This window comes from Equus quagga, chromosome 5, assembly GCF_021613505.1.
Source record: "Equus quagga isolate Etosha38 chromosome 5, UCLA_HA_Equagga_1.0, whole genome shotgun sequence".
Taxonomy (NCBI): domain Eukaryota; kingdom Metazoa; phylum Chordata; class Mammalia; order Perissodactyla; family Equidae; genus Equus; species Equus quagga.
This window is the reverse complement of record NC_060271.1, coordinates 44,472,463-44,491,964: the sequence shown is the minus strand read 5'-3', so window position 1 is coordinate 44,491,964 and position 19,502 is coordinate 44,472,463. Positions and strand designations below refer to the sequence as shown.

Below are 19,502 nucleotides of genomic sequence, written 5' to 3'. Positions count from 1 at the left end.
TGGCTATGACGGGATGGGGTGGGGGTGGGGGTGCTGGCTATGATGGGCTCTGGAGCCAGAGAGACACCAGTTCTAATCCTGCGCTGCCATATACTGGCAGTGAGAGGTAGACAAGCTACTTCACCTCTCTAGGCCTCAGTCTCCCCATCTGTAAAACGGGGTTACAGCACCTGCCTCACAGGAGGGAATGGGTTAGCACGTGTGCTTGCAACAGGGCCCTCACTGCAATTTTCCACCTGTTCCAGACAGCCTTGAGCTGCCCCAGTCCCACCCACTGATCCACTCAGCCAGTCAGCACAGCCACTCCCAGGCCACAGCCATTGGTCCAGGTGGGCACATGACTTAAGCCAGTGCGGCCAAGGGGACCGCTGGGTCTCCTGTGTGGACAACTAGGACACAGGCCTGCTTTCCCTCCTGCTGGATGGGGCAGTGGGTGGCAGAGAAGCCCTGAGCTGCTGCTACACCCATTCCCAGCCACAAGGGTGCCTGGCCTGAGGCCGGAGCTGACCCCGCAGAGGCAGGGTGAGAGATGCAAAGAAACAAGGCCCCAGAAGACACCACTGGGCCCCACAGGCTGGTAGCCTCCTTGCCCATCAACTCTTGGGGCCCTGATCCGACAAACCCCCTTACTGCCTAAGCCCCATGGGGCTGGGCTGTCTGCTCCTACTAAGGAAGGCCGCCGGGTGGAGCATCAGGCTCCCTCAGCTTGAAGCGCCCTGGAGCTGAGAACCAGGCCTGCCTGGCACAAGAGAGCAGCTCCAGAACTCGCTTCCCAGCCTCCTCCTGCTCTCTGTGACAGTTCAGAGGTGCTGCCATGGGGGAGCCCCTCCCATGACCGACCTGCCCCCATGACACACAGCCATTCCTGGAGGCACATCAGGCCTTCGGCCCCCGCCCCCAGGAAGCAGAGCAGCATGTGAGCGAGCGGGTGACATTGTTACAGGATAACCCTGAGTCGCTCCCGTAAGTTCATCTTTCAAAGCTGTCAGCCCTTCAGCTATTATCAGCCGCAGATGACTCACGACACACCTGCCAAGGGATGAAATCCCTCTGGGTGTCGGGACACCACCGGAGCTTCCCAACTTCAGTTGCCGACAGTCACTGTTTCTACCTCCCCCAACAGCCACTGTACTAATATTTACGGAACACTTATCTTTAAATCCACGGCCAGCCCAAACTGAGTCTGGGTGCCGTGAAAGAACAAAGGAAGCAGGTGCTCCTGATGACTCGCTGACCTCTGCCCACTGTGCGAGGGCTAGGCCCAGAGCCCGCCCACCAGCCTCACCCTCGGCCCCGTCCCTTCCCAGAGGAGCCCCGACAGGGCGGCCTCTGAGACCAGGAGCCTTGGCTCGGTTCACATCATTCCCCACCTTCATGGGGAAGATGCTTTTACCCAGGGGGAGCTGCAGGCCCCCGAATCCTGCTCACGGGGACACTCTGGCCCACGAGGGCGGGATGTCAGAGTGCGGCTGAGTGACAAAGTTCCCCTCCCACCCTAAGCGGAGCTGTCCAGCCGCTTCTTATCGGCAAAGGCTCCATTTGTTTTATTTCCCCAAACTGCTCCAGGCAAGAGGCTCCTGACACAAAGCTCAGACCATCACTCTCCTCAGAACAGCTGTGCGCGCGAACAGGCAGAAGAGCAGACAGTACATCAGCAAGAGGCTGCGCGACTCCTTCCAAACCCCTAAACGCCACCCATCGTTATTTCAGATATGTCTTCAAGACCTGTGGCTGCAGTATTTCTCACAAACTGCATCCAAGCTCCACGTGCATGCACACACACAGGCACACACTCACAGCCACAGACCCGTCCGCTCCCGACAGCCACCGGGGGAAAGGATACTCAGGTCTTTCACTCAGGGGCTCCCAGGCCGGGAGACAGAGAACTGACTGCAGGAGGCCCAGCCAGTCCCGGCAGGTGTGGCCTCTCGGAGTCCGGTCCCTCCAGCCGGCCCTCAATGGTTACCTTCAGGCATCCGTCGTCATTATCATCCTCATCATCATCCTTCTTTTTTCTCTTGGCTTTTTTCTCCTTCTTGTCCTTGAGTTTTTTCTTCTTCTTTTTATTAGGGGAGTAGTCACTGCCCTCGCTCTCTGACTTCTCTTCCAGATCCTCTTCATTTTCCGATAGTTCATCATTGCTCCCCTGGAACAGAAAGGGAGACAGTGAGGGCTACACAGGCCCCAAGCAAGTCCAGAGTCCTGGGCAGCAGTACTGCCCTGAGAGTGGCCGCCCGGCAAAGTCAGTCAGCCCACGCTTTCTGGATCATTCGGTGTCCCACTGGTCACAGCTCAGCACTGAAGCCCAGCCAGAGGGTCTGCCCGGAGCCGGCACACGTCAAGGGTCTCATCCCCGCTGAGTGGGCAAATGGTGGAGTGTGCAGGTGAGGCAAGGCCTCTGGCGAAGTCAGGCTTCCCCATGCAGCCTGCTTGGACTGCCCTGGGGAGGGGAGGCTCGGGCTCTGCTTCCATCAGAACAGGTTTCTGTGGATGTTGGGATTTTAAAGTGTTGCATGATGGTGCTCAGACCCAAGAGCCCACAGCTGAGGAGAGGCCCAGAGAGCCAGAAAACAAAGTGCACTGGAAAAGTCCCAGTTGGGTGGGAAAGAGAGCCTCTCTCCCAGTACCTAACCTCTCTGCTTATGTATGCATCCTATGGAACTGTGCCGGTCAAGTGAAACCTAGAATTAACGCAGAACACACATCCCAGTTTTGTCTGCCTGTGGGCTCTCCAGAAGCTGCTATGGCACAAGCCCACCTTCCCTACCACCCCCACCCTGGCCGCTGTGTCTTAACATGAGACAAGGTAATTTAGGCAGCTCTTAAGCTTGGCTTCCTTGATTTAGTTTCCCGTCTGTACAGGCAGAAAATGGCCCATTTATATGGAGATAAGGGCATTTACAGCCAGAGCATCCCCACCAGAAAGGCACTGCCCCTCCGAGAAAGCTGTTTACTTGCATCCTTTCAGATGCAAGTGGACTGGCAAAGCCCTTCCCAGCCTGCTCCGGCCCGGGTCTTCACAGAGAGGCTGGGCACTCATGCTCCAATTACAGCACAGGCTTGTCATCTTCATGCTGGCTATTTACTGTTTTCAGGGTGAGCAAAGAGAGGCATGGAAAAGATGAAGAGAGAACTGGAGAGATGGAAAATGAGCTCAGGAAACAGCAATGGGGGAGAGAGGCATAAGAGGAGGGAGGGAGGGAGGGGGAAAAAAGAGAGAGGAGGGAGGGGGAAAGAGAGAGGAGGGAGTCAGCAAGGGCAGCGGGTCTGTCTGGAGAATCTTGGGAGGCCCAAGCCTGATCTCTGCCCTTTCGAGCCACACAGTAAAGAACTGAGGGTCTTTTTCCCAGGAAGGAGGCTCTTCCTGAGAAACAGCTGGGAAAGGACGCCCCCCCACCCCCCAACAGGATCCCTGCACTACCTGACTCTCCTGGAATCTCAGCTCCCTCTCTGCCGCCAGCTCCCTGCTCCCAAACCTTTTACGCTCATTAAGCCTCTGAGTCAGTGCGCTGGCTGGTGGTTGGCAGACAGCAGGGCCTCTGCGCCTTTCCGGAACCGGGTGTTTCCCAGAATACTGACTTCGCCATGCTGGCCCCAGGGGCAGAGCCAGTCCTGGCTACTGCCAGAGCCTGCCCAAGGCATGACAGCCTTGCAGGTAGGCTCTCATGCTGCCAGCGCTGGTGGTGAGGCGGGGCCCTGGGGCCACAGCTCCCAGCTATGCCTCATTCCTTTGGGGAAATGGGGGTCAGACAGGGACGTCCATTTTCCCTGAGGGCATAGAGTTCGGCCAGCTTCGAGAAACCACCCTTCAAAAGACCTGAGACAAGCGCTACCCCAGCCCTCATCCCAGAAAAGGTAAGGATGGAAGAAGGTGGCTGCCAGGAACTTCAGCACCACGGACAGAGGCTGTGGGAGCCCTGAGGGAGGGTTGCAGGGCTGGCCCTCCGCTGCCCTGGGGCAAATTCCACAAACCAGACCAGGGATAAGGCAGGAGGACCCACAGCTGATACCCAGCTGATACCCGAGTGGTCTGACTGTGGGTCCTGGGGCTCCCTGGGGAGGCTGCAGGACAGAGAATGCCTTGGAGCTCTGCCCCTTGCTAGACTGGGAACAAGGCAAGTCACTGTGGCACCTCGGCCTCAACTTCCTCATCTGTGAAATGGAGATGCCACAAAGAGTGCTAAGAGGATCACGTAAGAGACAGCCTTAAACGTTTTGAAATGGAAGAGACCCAATACCCATGACGACCCCAAATCTGCTTGGAAGCCAAAGATGCAGGCGATACGACAAACTAGAGACACATCAGCCTCATTCTCCTCGTTTTTGCATTTCAGGACTGAGCTAAAGCCAACTACATAGATGTTGCCTGCAGCTGGGCGACAATTACAGTGCAGAGTGACAATCTGATGCCGGCAGAAGGGGCTGTTGTGGCCGCACCTGAGGGAGAGCTGACCTGAGCATCTGATGGGAAGCAGGCATGGCCACTTCCCAAGTGCAGGAGAGACCAGGAGTGGCCAGCACAGCTGCACATGCAGGGCCCAGAGGGAGCTGGAGAGAGGGGAGGAGGAAGGGAGGGAGGAGGGGAAGGCGCCTCCAGTAGATTTCGTTTGTCTGTGCACAGTGCAGTGGGGGGGAGGGGGAGTGAGGGAGGCCTGGCAGAAGGCGCCAAGCTGGGCATCCACTCCAGGGCTAAGTAGGAGAGCAGGAGGGCAGAGTTCCTCCTTGAGGAACGAGCCAGAGCTATGGCAGGGCTCGTCTGCTACTCGTCAGTGCCCAGTCGTCCATGGGTGATGGCAGTGATGGCAGCCTCACATTTCAGGGAAGGGCAGCCTTCTCCCTCTGCTGTCTAGCTGCACTGGTGAAAGCCCATCAAAGAGAAAGCTCTGATTCCCCAGTTCTCCCGACCCCTGCCCACTCATCCCCTCCAGGCCCTAACTTCTCCCTCCACCAAATGAAGCTCGCACCACCTGGGCCCACCCCCACCTGCACCAGATCTCATCTGAACCCTCCTGCCCACACCGGGGGGCTGGCTGAGGGTGAGGGGCAGGGCAGGTCTTCAGATATTGGTTTCGCGCTGGCACAATGAGTCTGCATCCGCAGCATAGGCATATCTCTGCATCCAGCTGTTCGGACACTTCTAGACCTGGGCCTCCTTTTCTTTCTCTCCAAAATAATCTTTCCTTGCAGAGAAAGGGGCAAGGAGAAGGGCAGCAAATGGTTCTGAAAACAACTCGAAGAGAACTGACCCAGCATCAGGACCTGGAGGGATGCGGCGTCAGCCAGTGGCAAGGAGAGAAGGAACGACGGAGAACCAGGAGAAGGTGAGTCGTTCAGTGTCTTGAAACTTATGGAGTCAGGTGTGGGCCAAGCCACGATCAGGGGAGGAGACACAGGCACGGAGCAATAACTCCCTAATAAAGCCCTGGACCAACCTCAGCCCTGAGCCACACCGTGGGGGACGACAGTGAACTTCAGGATGACAGTCAGTCAGGGCTTTGACCTTGATGCCGTCCTTTGGGCCGCAGCAGCCCTGGGCGTGGCTACAGGAGATGCGGCTGCTGGTAGAGGAATCTTAGTGGACTTGGAGCGCCCAACAGCATCCAGCTGCAAAGCTGTCTTAAACACCACATCCAGGCTGTGTGTGCAGGCAGCTGGGGGCAGGTGGGCGGGGTCTCTACCCTGAGCCCCAGGCCCACTGAGGCCCCAGCATGCCCCCAGTGCAGGCCCTGGGGACCCCAAATGGACAGTCCCCGCCCACCCTTCCTCCTCCCCAGCTCTGCAGATGTCTCTCCATCAAGGCCTCGAGTCTCCCTCTCCCTTGCTTCTACAACCAGCACTTAGCACAAAAAAGGAGGCATTTACACTGGAAAAGAAGGACTTGGAGAGTTGGTCATTCTCAATTTGGGGTCCTTCAAGACTGAGAGGGAAAAAGAAAGAATGAAATATGAGCCTTCCCATTCACGAGTGTTATAAACAGTTATAATTTAGCACTGAATAATTGGTTGCTATGGTAACCGCTGCGGTACAGGTTGAAATCATTTCTCCCTCCTGCGCTGGGTCTGACAAGGAGCTTCATCTACATATGCTCAGGTTCTGGCCGCAGCCTGGTTATTTTATGTAAATCAGAATCCACGACTTGCTTCCTGCCCACCCCCCTCCAAAAAAAACTATGGCATGGATTCCACCGCCCAGCCCCTCTGCTGCCTCCGCCCACCACCCAATCTTGGGGCCACCTGGTTGGAGACGGAGAGGAGGAAAGGGGTGAGATTGCCCACCTCACGTCCTGAGGACCCTGGCCTATGGGTGCGCGGGGGGTACAGGGGGGCCAGGATCCTGCTCTCTGGCTGCAGCATGCTCTAGACCCTCTAAGATCTGACAGCTGGCCAAGCCAGGCTCTTAGGAATTCAGGGGAGAGGGCAGCAATGGCCCAAGGGTCGCCTTGGGGGCCTGTCTGGCACTGCCAAGACATCTGCAGGCCTCTCGTCCACCCAGCCCTCCACCCTTGTTGAGAACCCGAATTGCATCTCAGTATAGAGAGGAAGGAGAGAGGGTAAGGAAGTGAGGGGAGGGAGAGTGGAGAGAATGGAAGAGGAGGAAGAGAGAGAAAAAACGGAGGGAGTGAGGGAGGGAAATGAGGCTGGAGGGGGAAGAAGAAATGGAACAGGAGACGGGGCAAGGGAGACCAAGGAGGGAGAGCAAGAGATGTAAGAGAGAGTCCAAGCGCAGGCCAGAATAGTGAGAGACAGACAGACAGAGAGACAGGAGCCAGAGGGACAGACACAGTGACAAGAACAAGAACGTGTGTCCAGGTAGGTCCAGAGGAAGGAGGGAGGGAGGAGGCCTGAGTGACCCTGGTGCTGGGCCGGGGGAGGCAACGCCAGCCCTCAGGCCTTGGGGGCCACATGGCCAACCTCTCCACTGCCGACCTCCCCCTAGCCCCCCACCTCACCACTGTCCACGCCCTACCCCCCTCCAGCCTCCTTCCTGGCAGGGTCCTGCCATACCCTGTGCCCAGGAGGGCGAGAGAAAAGCCAGCCCTGCCTTGGCTGGGGAGGGGAGGAAGGCAGGTGCCCACAGGCCCCTGTGGCACCCCTGGTGGTCCTTCATCTGCATTTGGGAACTGGGTAGACCCAGCCTGAATGCCTGAGACCAAGGACATGATGGCATTGAGCCTCCTGCCCAGTTTCCAAGAGAAAGAAAACACTGAGAAGCTGGGGGGCGCGGTGGGGGGGAATCTGTGCAGGAAGCCCCTGCCTCAGCCACCAGGCCTCAGGACCCTAAAATCCACCTCCACCCCACGTCCACAGAGCCTCAGGTCTGGGGGTGAGAGGAGTGACCACAGCAGAATGACATTTCACAGCCTCAACCAGGAAGTCGGCCCCTGCATCCCAAGGTCCTGCCAGCTCCAGAACCATCTATCCTCTGCCCCTCAGAAGAAACAAGGATGGTGAGGGTATCAGTGGTGGGAGGGTGGGGGGTGGCGGGCACAGCAGGGAATTCAGAGGCCCCTCCCCATGGCAGAGGAGCTGGTCCACAGCATCTCCCCCACTGAGATGCTCCCTTCCTGTCTCCTGCCTCCACTTACCCAGCTGGATAATGGGGACAAAGCCTCGGAAGAGTCTCAGAGCCTGTATGCCCATGTGCCGCCCCAGGGTGAGGAGCGGGGTGTCCTGGGAGGAGACACACATCGATTCTGGACCAATGCCAGGAGCCCAGGCAGTGAGGACAGAGCTGGGCGACAGCAGAGACAGAAGGTGGTGCCGGGCAGGGGCAGCACTGGGCTTGGAGGAGGCTCAGGGAAGAAAGGGCAGTCCCCACACGCCAGGGGTGTGGCACAAAGGAGGCAGGGAGGGGGCCTGGGAGGCAGCTTTGAGGCCTTGGAGCCTGGACAGGGCAGCTGTGGGGCGTGGTGAGACATGTCCCTTAGGAAGTCCTTCCCAGGAAACAGAGGACTGCAGGGGCGTGGCAGGGCAGGAGCCAGGACAGCAGCACAGGGGAGGGTCCAGGTGAGCAATGCTGACCCCAACCTCACCAAAGACACAGGCGGGACGCACCTGGGGTGGTTCCAGTCGAAAGGGCCGGGGGCTGACACCTCCCTGTCCCAGGCCCTGAGCTCCCAACAGGTCAGTCCCAGGCTGACCACCATGGCAACCTGGGGCACAGTCGAGGCAGGCCCTGCCCTCTAGACACATCCAGGCTGACACCCTGGATGCCCCCAAGTGCCTCTGGCCTTCCCCGTGGCACTTCTCACATAAAGGTACCCTGCTGGTCCACATCTGGTTCACCCCAGAACAGGCAGGGGAGGTGGACAGGTGGTGCCCCCCTTACTGCGGACACAGAAGCGAGACTCAGATAAGGTCAGGCAGTGGCTTCAGAGGCAGATTCTCAGGAAGAAATCTTTCCCCTTCTCACCTGCCCAGGGTCATGAGCCCTCCATCCTCAGAGGTCTCCTCCATTCTGCCCTCTCAGTGCCCTCAGGAGCCTGCTGGAGCTGTCATCACAGACCTCTGCAGAAAGTCTTCCAGTGACCCCTTGTCACTCAGGGGACAAGCAAGAGGCCCACAGTGGCCTCTGAGGCGCCTCTAGCCTTGAGTCACTCACTGGCTGCACCCAGAACACTCTGACAGACACCTGCACCCTCAGCCCGGGATATGCTCTCCTCTCCTCACCTCACTCTGAGTCTGGGCCCAGCTCTGCCCCAGGGCCACGGAGGGCGCTAATACCTCCCCACCAAACCTCCCCCACCACCTCCCCTGCAAGGCTGGGCCAGGTGGGTCCCCCTCTGGGAAGGGGAAGTGAGAAGGCCGGAGAACTGACATCACTTCCCCTCAGGGCAGGCAGGCCCTGGGGGAACGGGCCAGGGGGGTGGCTGGACACAGGAGCAGTCCCCAGTCCAGATCTTGGCTGTCACTGCGACCCTGGACAAGTTCATCTCTGAGCCTCCACTCCCTCGTCTGTAAAGCGGGGCACACGCCACCACCTTCCCCACGGGCCGCCTCGAGGATGGGGGATGACACCCAAAAAGAGGTGGGCAGCAATCACAAAGAGACAAGATGGGAGCTGTCACACTGTCCTGTTACCGTCCCTCCCCCCTCCAGGTGAGAAGAGCTTTAAGCTGCAAGTCAGCCTCAGTTTCCCCATCTGCCAAAGGTGATCATCATCCCCATCTCACCGATTCCCAAGGTCGACCTTGAGGATAAGTGAGTCCCTGTGGAAGCATTCTGAAAATGAGGTCACAAAGCTCACGGTGACTCAGAGGGGACCCCAGCCCCACCAGGGCCTCCTTACTCCTCTCCCACTTTTATCATTTTCATTAGGATTCCAACTCACAACAGATTGGAAGCAGCAAAGCAGGACAGAGGGCTGCCCTGAGGCAGACGGGGCCAAAGGCAGAAGGCACGGCCAGAGTGACTGGGACAGTGGATGCACAGTGCAGTGGGAACAGGGGCCCTTCAGTGAAGGGACTCGAGTGCTGGGGACCCATGTTGTCACAGCCCAGGATGGCCACGACAGGAGAAAGGATAAATGACCCCCGGACATTCACAGGACGTGTCGGATCCCTCTTGGGAAGGTCTGTGCCCACCGCTCAGCCCACTGTGCACGGGTTTTGGTGTTTCTCACTCAAACTCAGCTCCCAGGACACCCACCCTGGCAGGTCCGGGAGACAAGCGCTGTCTGCGCAGGCCCGGGGTGGGCAGCCAACACCTCCTCGCAGCCCCGCCCCACCCCCACGCACCTCTTTCTTCTTCCGCTTCCCTTTAGACCTGTTCTCCTTGAGCTTCTTGGATTTCTTCTTCTTGGGAAGGCTCACGGGCTCCTCAGGGAAAAAATCATCGAAGGCTTCGAGGCCACCATCTTCTTCTTCTGGAGGAAGCAGAAGGGGGAGGGGGTTACTCCCCTGCTTCCCTCCGGGAGACCCCAGGGACACAGAGTGAGAGGCGAGGCCTGCTGGGACAGCCAGCTCCTCTGCCACCCAACACTGCCAACTCATGGCCACCCCATCCTCCCTAGCCCCACCCCTCCCCCTCTCTCCTCACCCCCACTTATAATCCCCACCCCCCACCCCTTTTCCCTCCATCCAGCTCCCCTGCCCCAGCCTCCTCCCAAACCCGCAAAGCCACCCCCTACCCAGACTCAGTGATTGGAAAAACACTGAAATCCCAGCTCTGGTGGGCTGTGTCCCATCACCTCACCTCTCTGGACCTTTCCTTCCCTAATCTGTAAAAATGGGACAGTAACCACCTACCCTGACATGACAGTGCTCAGGAAACTGAATGTGCTGAGCAAAAGTGAGTGACTAACTAAGAGGTCTTGTTGATGTGGTTCCCTGGGGAGAAAGCGGTCCCATGGGATCACAAAGCCATCTCCAGCTGGCCCCAGGGAGGGGTTGGGGCCCATCTCTGCCCTCTGGTGGCCCATGGTGTGGCTGGGAGACGGCTTGTGAATGCAGGTTGACGGGGACACACAAGTCACATCACCCCAGGATCACGTGGAGCCGCTCAGCAATGCCCAGGGGTTTGGAGGATGCCAGGACCCCCCTTAATGGGGAATCGAAGACCATGCTTCCTCTCTCGCCCTGATCCCGCACATGCACCCACACTGTACACTCCCCCAGACACACACACACAGCAGGAAACCCAACACACTCCTGCTGGGCACCAGGAAGATGTGAAATTCCACAGAGATGCTGCATCCACCACACGTGAGTTTTCAAGAAGCTGCCTGCCCTTCCCGGACCCCCTCGCTCCTTCATGAATTTATGAGGCCGAGAGGGCAGCAGGCAGGGTGCACGTGTCAGGTGGGGTATCACTGAGGAAGCAGCTGGCCGCGAGCTTCACACCACCCCCCACCAAGGGGAGAGGGCTGGATGCGTGGCCGCTGCCTTGGGGGCATAGTGTCTAATGCCACCTGGGAAATCGGGTGAGAAAGGGCAGTGAGCCCTGAGTTCCTGGGGACCAGACATGGGCCACGGAGCGGGGAGGAGGGAGGGTCCTCTTGGGGGCAAACAGCAGCAAGAAGACGCTACAAGAACAAACCACCCAGAGTAGAGATACATTCATTTGCCTGGAGCAAAGGAAGCTTCCAGAAGAAACCAGCCAAACCTCCAAAGAGTCACAAAAAGGGGCCCACGAGACAGCCAGTGCTCCACACCAGCTGGGGGCCCTGATGCCCACAGCCCAGCTTGTCCTACCTCATCCCCCTTCGCTGCCCCACATGCACCCAGGGGGGCAAAGAGAAGAGCCAACCAGGTGTGCAGGGAGACATCACTGGGGTCGCACTCAGCCTGGCTACAACCTCAAGCGGGACCCCACTGCAGGGCTGCCCCCCGAGAGACCCTGAGGAGGGTGAGAAGTCCCAGGAAAGGGGCAAAGCGGCCCCCATGCATCAAGTTTAAAGAAACAGGGCCCCACACCTCCACGTAGGAGGTCTTTCACCCTAAAACATCGTGGTTGTTGAATGTGTCAGACCCACACACCGCAGATGCTCAGATACGTGTGCACACTCAGGACACACCAACATCCAGCCCCCCATCCTCCACACAGGTCCACCCTGGCCTGGGACCCTTGTCCCACCAAGTCCCCAGGGAGAAACGGGCAGGCTCCCACCCCAGGTCTTGTGACTCCCCTCGCCACACTCTAGGTGCGGCTTGAGGGAGCTGGTGACTCTGGTGGCCCAGTGGACGCCCCTCCCACCTCCACAGCCCACAGGTCAGTTCCCACACATACCACCCCCGACCAGGGGAAGGTGGGGGCTGTACCACTGTCTGGGCACCCCTCTGCACCGGGGCCCCTCTTCAGGGCGGCCAGAGGCCTATGGCCTCCTCACCCAGGGAGCAAGTGTTCACCCTGACTTGTACAGACCCCAGGAGTACACAGGGGCAAGGGGCAGAGCATGCCCAAGTCCCAACCCTGTCTCCATCCTGCGAGGCAAACCCAGGCATGGAGGGAGGCCGACTCCAGGCAGGATGGGGAGCTGCCACAGAGGCAGTGGCCTGAGTGCTGGCCATCCCCAGGGGCTGAGCATGGTGGTTCTGACTGGCAGAGAGGGGTATTGCTGAGGACAAGACCACATGGAGGGCACAGCGGTGGCCTTGGCCGGGGCTATGGCGCACAGGGAGTGGGCAGTGAGGGGCTGGGCCAAATCTGGGTTAATGTGGGCAGGCTGTAAGCAGAGCCAGGCTGAAGCTGCTCAAGCTGACCCCGTCCTGTCCCTCTGACCCTGATGTGGGAGGGGCAGGGATTGTTCAGGCCAGTTGCAAACATGCACAGGGACCCCCAGAGTCGTCCTGGAATGGAGGGCCCTGGGGAGCAGTGATGGGCCTGGCAGAGAGCCTGGCTGGGGAGCGGACACCCATCCACGCCTACCCACTCCCCCGCCCACCTCCGCCTCCCCCAGTGCCGCAGGGACACCGCCTGGGCAGAGCCACCCCCACAGCCTGGCAATGCCCAGCACCGGTTATGTAACGGGCTCAGGCTGATGCAATCATGAGGGGTTCTCTCCCTCCTGCCTCCCGCAACTACCCTGCATCCCCTGTCCCCTCAGCAGGGTGGTCCCCTAGACTGGGAAGGCCAGCCCAGCACACAGTCACTAATCGAGAGCCCAGCAGAACAGACAAGAGGATGCACAGGTGGCTGTGGGAGGTTCTGGAAGGAAGCCTGTGATCTGCCATGGGCTGCGCCCCGCCCTGCCTGGAGAGGAGGTGGTGCAGGGTGGCCCACACTCTGGCCCTAATCCATGGCCAGAACGAACCTCAGAGGATAAGGCCCCAGACCCTGTGCCCATGGACAGAGCTCCTCCTCCGTTCCCAGAAGACCTCACAGCCCAGGACCATCTGTCCGATTAAATCCCTCCTCCAGGAAGCTTCCAGGGCTGGCACTCGAGGATGGAGACCCCACCCTGCCCACACCATCTCTTGACAGGCCCTTCCTCTCCCTTCATGGCTTCTGGCGGCCCTGAGGACACTCCAAGGCTGACGTCCTACGACTCTGCCCCCACAAAGCCCCCATGATTCCCACCCTAGCCCCACCCCCTCCTGCCTCTTCTGCAACAGGCCCTGAGCTTTCTGAAACCAGACGTGGGGAGTCACATCCCAGCAGCCCTTCCTGGTGCCCATCAGCCCCTCCTGGAGCCCCCAGCCCTGTGTCCTGTGCCCCCCCTCCCCGGCCCACTCCTCAGGGTATAGCCAGTGGTAAGGTGGGATCAGGCCCGCCTTGGAGTGAGGAGTGAGGGTCCCCAGGAGAAACGGCCTCAGGACTCCTTGTCCTGCGAGCTCCTGGCCCCTCCTGGCTGCCCCACAGTGCTTCTGGCCTGCTTGGCAGTACCTTCCCGCACCAGCCCTGCCCCTCCAGGGCCGAGGCTCCATCGATCCATGCCGGGCTATAATTAGGACCCATTAGCCTTGTTATCTCTCCTACCTCCTGAGCTCCCAGGTCGAGCAGGCCTGGGGAGGCTGCGTCAGAGATGGAGACAGCAGGGGAACGGGTAGGGGCAAAGGGGCAGAGAGAGGTACCTTCTGCTGCTTTTCCTGAAGCTCCTCCCAGCCCCTCTGCAGCCCCCTGCAGACGCTCCAGCTCAGCCCTGCAGGCCCCCGAGGCCACACTGCAGACTGCAGCCCAGACAAGCTGAGTGGGCCCTTCTCAGACTAACACGCTATAACCACGGACGCACCTAAATACCACCTGCACGGGGCTCAAAGCAGGAAGCATATGTTCATATTAATTCATCTACTCCACACAGCAAGCCTGGGAGATGCACTATTATTACCCCATTTGCAGATGAGGAAACTGAGGCTCGGAGGATCTCATCACTTCACATCTCAGTTTTACAACTGGCAGGTGGCAGAGCCCGGATGGAACCCAGGCAGGCAGCTCCCACCACTATGTGTGGTCCCTGCCCCTGTCCCTGCCCCCAGGCATTGAACCCTCCCAGAATTCAGACTTACTCCATATTAACAAGCATTTAAACAGCATGGCCTATAAGCCAAGCTCAGGGAGTGGCCTGGGGACACTAAGGTGACTCAGGCCAGCCCCTGGTCTGGAAGGTCTCGTGGGGTCCCTCAGGGAGGTCCCAGCTGGTCCACTACAAGTGTCCATGCTCAACCCACGGGTAATGCTCAGCCCAGCTCCTGCCCCCTCCTCTGAGGAAGGGCAGCCGGGGAGCCCAGCTCAGAGGGGCCTAGGCAAGAAGGCAGCCCAGCCATGAGCCTTGCAAATAGGAGGTGATCAGACAAGCATATGACTGTGGAAAGAAAAGCCAGTTCATCTGATCTAGAGGGGCTGAAGGATCGGCGGGGGGCCGAGCCAGGAGCTGGGACAAGTGCTCCCTCCCTGGGTTCTGCAAATCTGCCAGCTCAGTGCCCACCACCCTCTCCGGGCCTGGCGAGAGGGACTGCTTCCGTTCCCCACCCCAACCCAGCACCAAGCAGGGAACAAGACTACCTGGGGCCCAGGAGGAGGGAGGAACAGGAGCGTGCATACTTCAAACTGCCACCCTTTCCTGGTGGGGTCCCGCAATGAGCCCATTTCTTCATCCTTAAAATGGGCCTAATCCTGCCTTTCTCACGGGGTGATGGAGAATTTGAAAGTAGGAGTGAAAATTGCTGATATGATGTCTAGGAGGTGCTCAGCGATGGAGGTGGCGCCCAGGGAGACCACACGAGGGTCAGGACAGCGGGTAGTGAAGGGGTGGGTGGCAGAGGGTGGGGGGTCTCTGGTTTGGGCACTGCTGGGTCACCCTAGGGCTGGCCATGGAGGGGGTACCAAGACTAAAGTTCCCATCGGTCTTTGAAGCGCCCCCCCCATGCCACAGGCCCTCTGCTGCAGTATTCCTGCCCAAGAGAGGAGCAATAAGTTATTTACACCATTTAACAAAACCCAGACATCGTCTCATTGGCGTCTCATCAAAGAGTCAGTCCTGAGCACGCTGGGCAGATGGGAGGGGGGACAGGTGAGCCTTTTATCCTAAGGGACTGGGAGCCGGGAGAGGGAGGAGGGGGGAGTTAGGGGGCCCAGTGAAGGCAGGGGGAAGCCCCCCTGCAGGCCCAGAGCACTGCAGGGATGGGGAGGGAAGAGAGGCAAAGGAGGGAGAGAATGAGGAGACACACCCAAAGGACCAGGGAAAGACAGGACAAAAGAGGGCAAGAGAGCCAGCCCTGCCGAGAGAGAAGCAGAGGCAGGAACTCAGGGAAGACAGACTGACAGACTAGGAGACAGACAAACTGAGGGACAGACAAGGGGATAGACTGAGAGAAAGAGACAGAGAGAGGGAAATAAGGACAGAGCCAAAGAGATAAAGGAGAAAGTCTCAAAATTTTACCTACAAAAGCCACAGAAAGACACCAGAGAAGATACTCAAGAAATCACTGTTGGGTCTGTGGGTGGATGGGTGGATGGATGGATGAATGAATGGATGGCTGGATGGAGAGTGGGCAGGATGGATGAATGGATGGATGGAGAGTGGGATGGATGGATGGAGGATGGAGAGTGGGTAGGATGGATAGACGGATGAAGGATGGGTAGATGGATGGAGGATGGAGAGTGGGTAGGATGCATGGATGGTGAATGGAGAATGGGTAGGATAAATGGATAGATGAAAGATGGGTGGATGGATGGAGTGAGCACGATGGATAGATGGATAGATGAACGGATGGATGGATGGAGAATGGAGAGGGGGTAGGATGGATGATATGAGTGGGTTGGATGGATGGCTGGTGGGTGGTGAGTGGATGTTTTATGGTTGGATGGGTAGACGTTTAGGTGGGAGGGTGGATACACAAGTGGGTGGATTAATAAGTGGGTGGGAGATTGAATGAACTGATGAAATGATAGATGGATCTTAGTCTCTGATCAATTTGGAGTGAGGTGAAGATGTCCCAGGTCAAGCCACTGGGCAAATTGTGCTGATCACTTTGCCTCTCTCTTCCTAGCAAAGAGTATTAAATATAATCAGGCTTCTTGGGACCCCCAAACCCACATTTCCCCATGGTGGGGGACAAGCTAAGAAGGCAAGGACCTTTGGGAATCATAGCTATCACTCTTTCCTTGCCCCTGGGTCCAAGGAAGCCTAAGATGCTCACATGGCTGGGGGCAGTCCTGTGGGCTGGGGGGCATGGGCCAGTCAAGTGTCTCTTGGGCCAGGGTGGTCACACTACCTGGCCAGGAGAGAAGCTGGACTCACCAGCTCTGGAAAACCCACCCCTCTGGCTGTGTGTGATTGAGGAACTTCTGAGGGAAAGGCCCAGAGTGCTGAGCCCCTCCCTCCTTCCCTCGCTCCAGCCCCTCCATGGGCTTCACATTCCTAGCCCTCCCCTGGCCCAGGCCCCCATGCCCCCCTGCTTACTGGATGAAGGTGCAAGTCTCGGAAGCATTTCCTTGAGGAAGGCAGGTCAACTGCCCCGCCTTGGGTGGTGCCAATCGTAATAGTCACAGTTTATTGGGCACCTATGATGTGCTGGGCACTGTGACCTAAATGTTCCACGTGCACCATCTCCCCCGTCCTCATAATAACCCTCTATGAGGTAGCTAGTGCTAGAGCCCCATTCTACAAGTGGGGACACTGAGGCAGAGGGGCTAGGTAGCTTGCCCAAGGTCAGGCAGCTAACAAGCAGCAGAGCTAGACTCATTTGACCCTTGAGTGCTCCCTTTGCCTGGCCCTCTGAATCCCTGGGAGAATTTGGCAGCTGCCAGTCCCTGAGCTGGAGAGGCAGGCACTCACCCCGCCCTCCTCCTCAAAGCAGGCTCGCCCACCTGCCTCAACGCCAGAAGGCTGGTCCAGCAAAGCCCCCGTGTGGGAAACAAGAATACTGCTGAGGGGGAGGTGGGAGACGGGGCAGAGTGAAAAGAAAGTCGATTTGACAAGTAACGAGTCCAACTGCTGCAGATTTAAAAATGAGCATGACGTTGCCCAAACACCAGCTCCTCCGCCCGCAAACTGTGATGTTTTGGAACCTACTGGCTCTAGGTCCGGTCGGGTCACAGTCTCCAGCTCAGGCTGAGGGCTGCAGAGCGGCTGCAATGGAGGGCTCGGGGGCCAACTGGCTAGCACTTCAGGAGAGACACGAGGCCTGGGCTGAGGCTGTCATCGCATCCGGGGGCCAGGGGTGACCTAGCGACTCCTAGTCCTCAGACACTGAGATCACAACCATCTCTTGAGCCCGCACAGTGCCATGTGCCAGGCACGGCATGTGACCAAGGGAGTTACCACCGACACAGAAGTAGGCTGGTGATAATATCCCAGGGAGTAGAAAATGCTGCCAGAAAAATACAGCATTCAGATGGGTCTGAGAGTGACAGGGGTGGGGCCACACTTGAGCCAGGAGGTCAAGGAGGGACTCCTTCTGGTGTCATTTGAGCTAGGACCTAAACGACAGCAAGGAAGGAGGCAGCCGTGAGCACAGGAAAAAGCAGGTCAGCAGAGGTCACAGCCAATGCTCAAGGGCAGGATGGAGTTTGGGGGGTTCTAGAAGCAGCAAGAAGGCCAGTGTGGCTGCAGCACATGAACAGGAGGAGTGGGGGTGATGACGGAGGGACAGAGCAGGGGCTTTGCAGTCAATCGAAGCCACGGGGGTCTGGGTCTGATTTACAAAGGTGACCCTGGCTGCGGAGTGGAGCGTGGTCATTGAGGACTGGTTAGGCGGCTCCGGAGTGGACCAGCAGGAGTGGACAATGGCTTGGACCGGGGACATGGAGGGGAGCTGGGAGCTTGAGAAGGCTCAGGACCCACTCTGAACGTTCAGGTGGAGCATCTAGTCTTGCTGAAGGATGGGGCTGCAATCCCCAGGCCAGAGAGGCCGGAGCATGACCCTCCTCTGCAGGGCTTTGGGGCATTCCTAGAGGCCCTGGGGACAACCTCACCCCCCCCCCCCCCCCCCCCGAAAGGGTGGGACCCACCAGGAGGCAGAGGGAGAATGGGTGGTGGGCAGGTGACTTCGACCAAGGCCCAACCCCTCTGGCCCAAACAGAGTGAGTTGGGTGCCCACCAGCCTGGGGTACCTTCCCTGGCCTCCTCCCCTCCAACGTTCCCCTCTCCCTGAAACAACCAGGGAGAGCCAGAGTATGTGGGAGAGGGGGACAGGGGACCCCATCACGGGGTTGATGAAGTCCTGGAACAAGCCTGTCAATTCACGTCCACTACCCCTATCAGTGCCACAAAAGGGCCACGCCCGGAGCACCAGCAGGAACCACTTACTGAGGAAGCCCGTGAACGGCTCACGGAGGAGCCAGCCTCCTGGGTAGAAAAGAGCTATGGGTTTCCGTGCCTGTGCTCCCTTCTGGGGAAAGGGGCCTGATTCCCTGGACCCGGGGATGTAAGAGTCCACCACTGTCCAAGCAACCCCACCCACATGGGGCCACGTCACCCCCACTCCCTCCACCCCAGCAGGAGCTTTGCAAAGTTGAAAACCAGGGTGTCTGAAAGGCGGGGTGAGGCCAGGCTCCTGCCAGGGGGCCATCACAGCATTAAAACAAGCAAACAAGTGGAAGAGGGAGGAGGCCCCCCTAGGCCTGGCCTCCTGGAGGGAACCCCCTGGCTAGGAAGACCCAGCAGCCTGGGGGGCTGCTGCCCACTGGGTCCTCCCCTTCTCACCTCCTGCACACTGGAGTTGGGATGCCAATTTGCGGGATACTCCCCCCCTCCCTCCTGGGCCAGGGAGGGCCCCCGGAGCTCCCACAAGTCTCTAAGGAGCCCAGGAGGGGCCACAGATTTGGTGCAGGGAAGCTAAGAAGTAACACAGTCCCCCATAAGAGAGGGAGGGAGGTTGGTTGACAGGGTGAGGTCCTGCCTAGCTGTGCCAGGAGGGGAAACGTCCCAAACAAATGGTGAGCAATTAACTAAGGGATGATCCTGCAAGGTTACCACTGACGCACAAGCCCTGTTTATGCTGAATTCTGAGAGAAATGGCAAGAGCAGGGGCAGTGGCCCTGGGCTCAGGCCGGTAGCCAAAGCGGGGTGGGCTGGGAAGGCCACTACCCTGGTCCATCGCGGGCTGGAGACGGCGGCAGGCACTAGGGCGTGCCAGGACGACGCCGGCGGCCCAGGCAAAGTGTTTGGGAGCGGCGGTCATAGCACTCAGCGGCAGCGGAAGGGGAGTGGGAGTCCAAGCCGGTGCACCCCAGCCTGGAGCCCTCGTGGGCCCAAGAAAAACCACCCAGCCCAGGGCGCTCGCCAGGTCCCGGAGCACGGCTCGTCCTCACCCTGCTCCGGGCCCCACCCACCCCAACCCGCCCTGGGGCCGAAATGGGCCAGGGACCCAGGGCCGCGTCCCGCCTGCCTCCAGAAGGCCAGAGGCGCGCGGCGGTGGGGCCACCGCGCGGGTTGCGCGGCGCCAGGAGCCGAGCGCGATTCCCGCCCCCTTCAAGGGCACGCGGGCTGACCCCGGCGGCGCCGCGCCCCCTCCCCGCCCGGGGCGTGCAGCGCAGGCCCCCCGCGGTCCTCCGCCCGCGCCTGGCCCGCGCCTCGGCCCGGGTGGCCCCGATCGCACCCCACCCTTGGCCGCCCGCGTGCCG

At 59.2% G+C, this 19,502-nt stretch overlaps 1 protein-coding gene across 1 annotated transcript in view; it reads right to left on the bottom strand.

Moving 5' to 3' along the window:
• The window catches only part of CHD5 (chromodomain helicase DNA binding protein 5), a 61,412-nt gene that overhangs the window by 41,290 nt on the left and 620 nt on the right, over window positions 1-19,502 (bottom strand). Inside the window, exons 2-3 of the mRNA XM_046661787.1 lie at window positions 9,737-9,864; window positions 1,967-2,146 (exon numbers count right to left, since the gene is read on the bottom strand). Coding sequence (XP_046517743.1) covers window positions 1,967-2,146; window positions 9,737-9,864 — 308 coding nt within the window. The remainder of the gene's footprint in view (window positions 1-1,966; window positions 2,147-9,736; window positions 9,865-19,502) is intronic.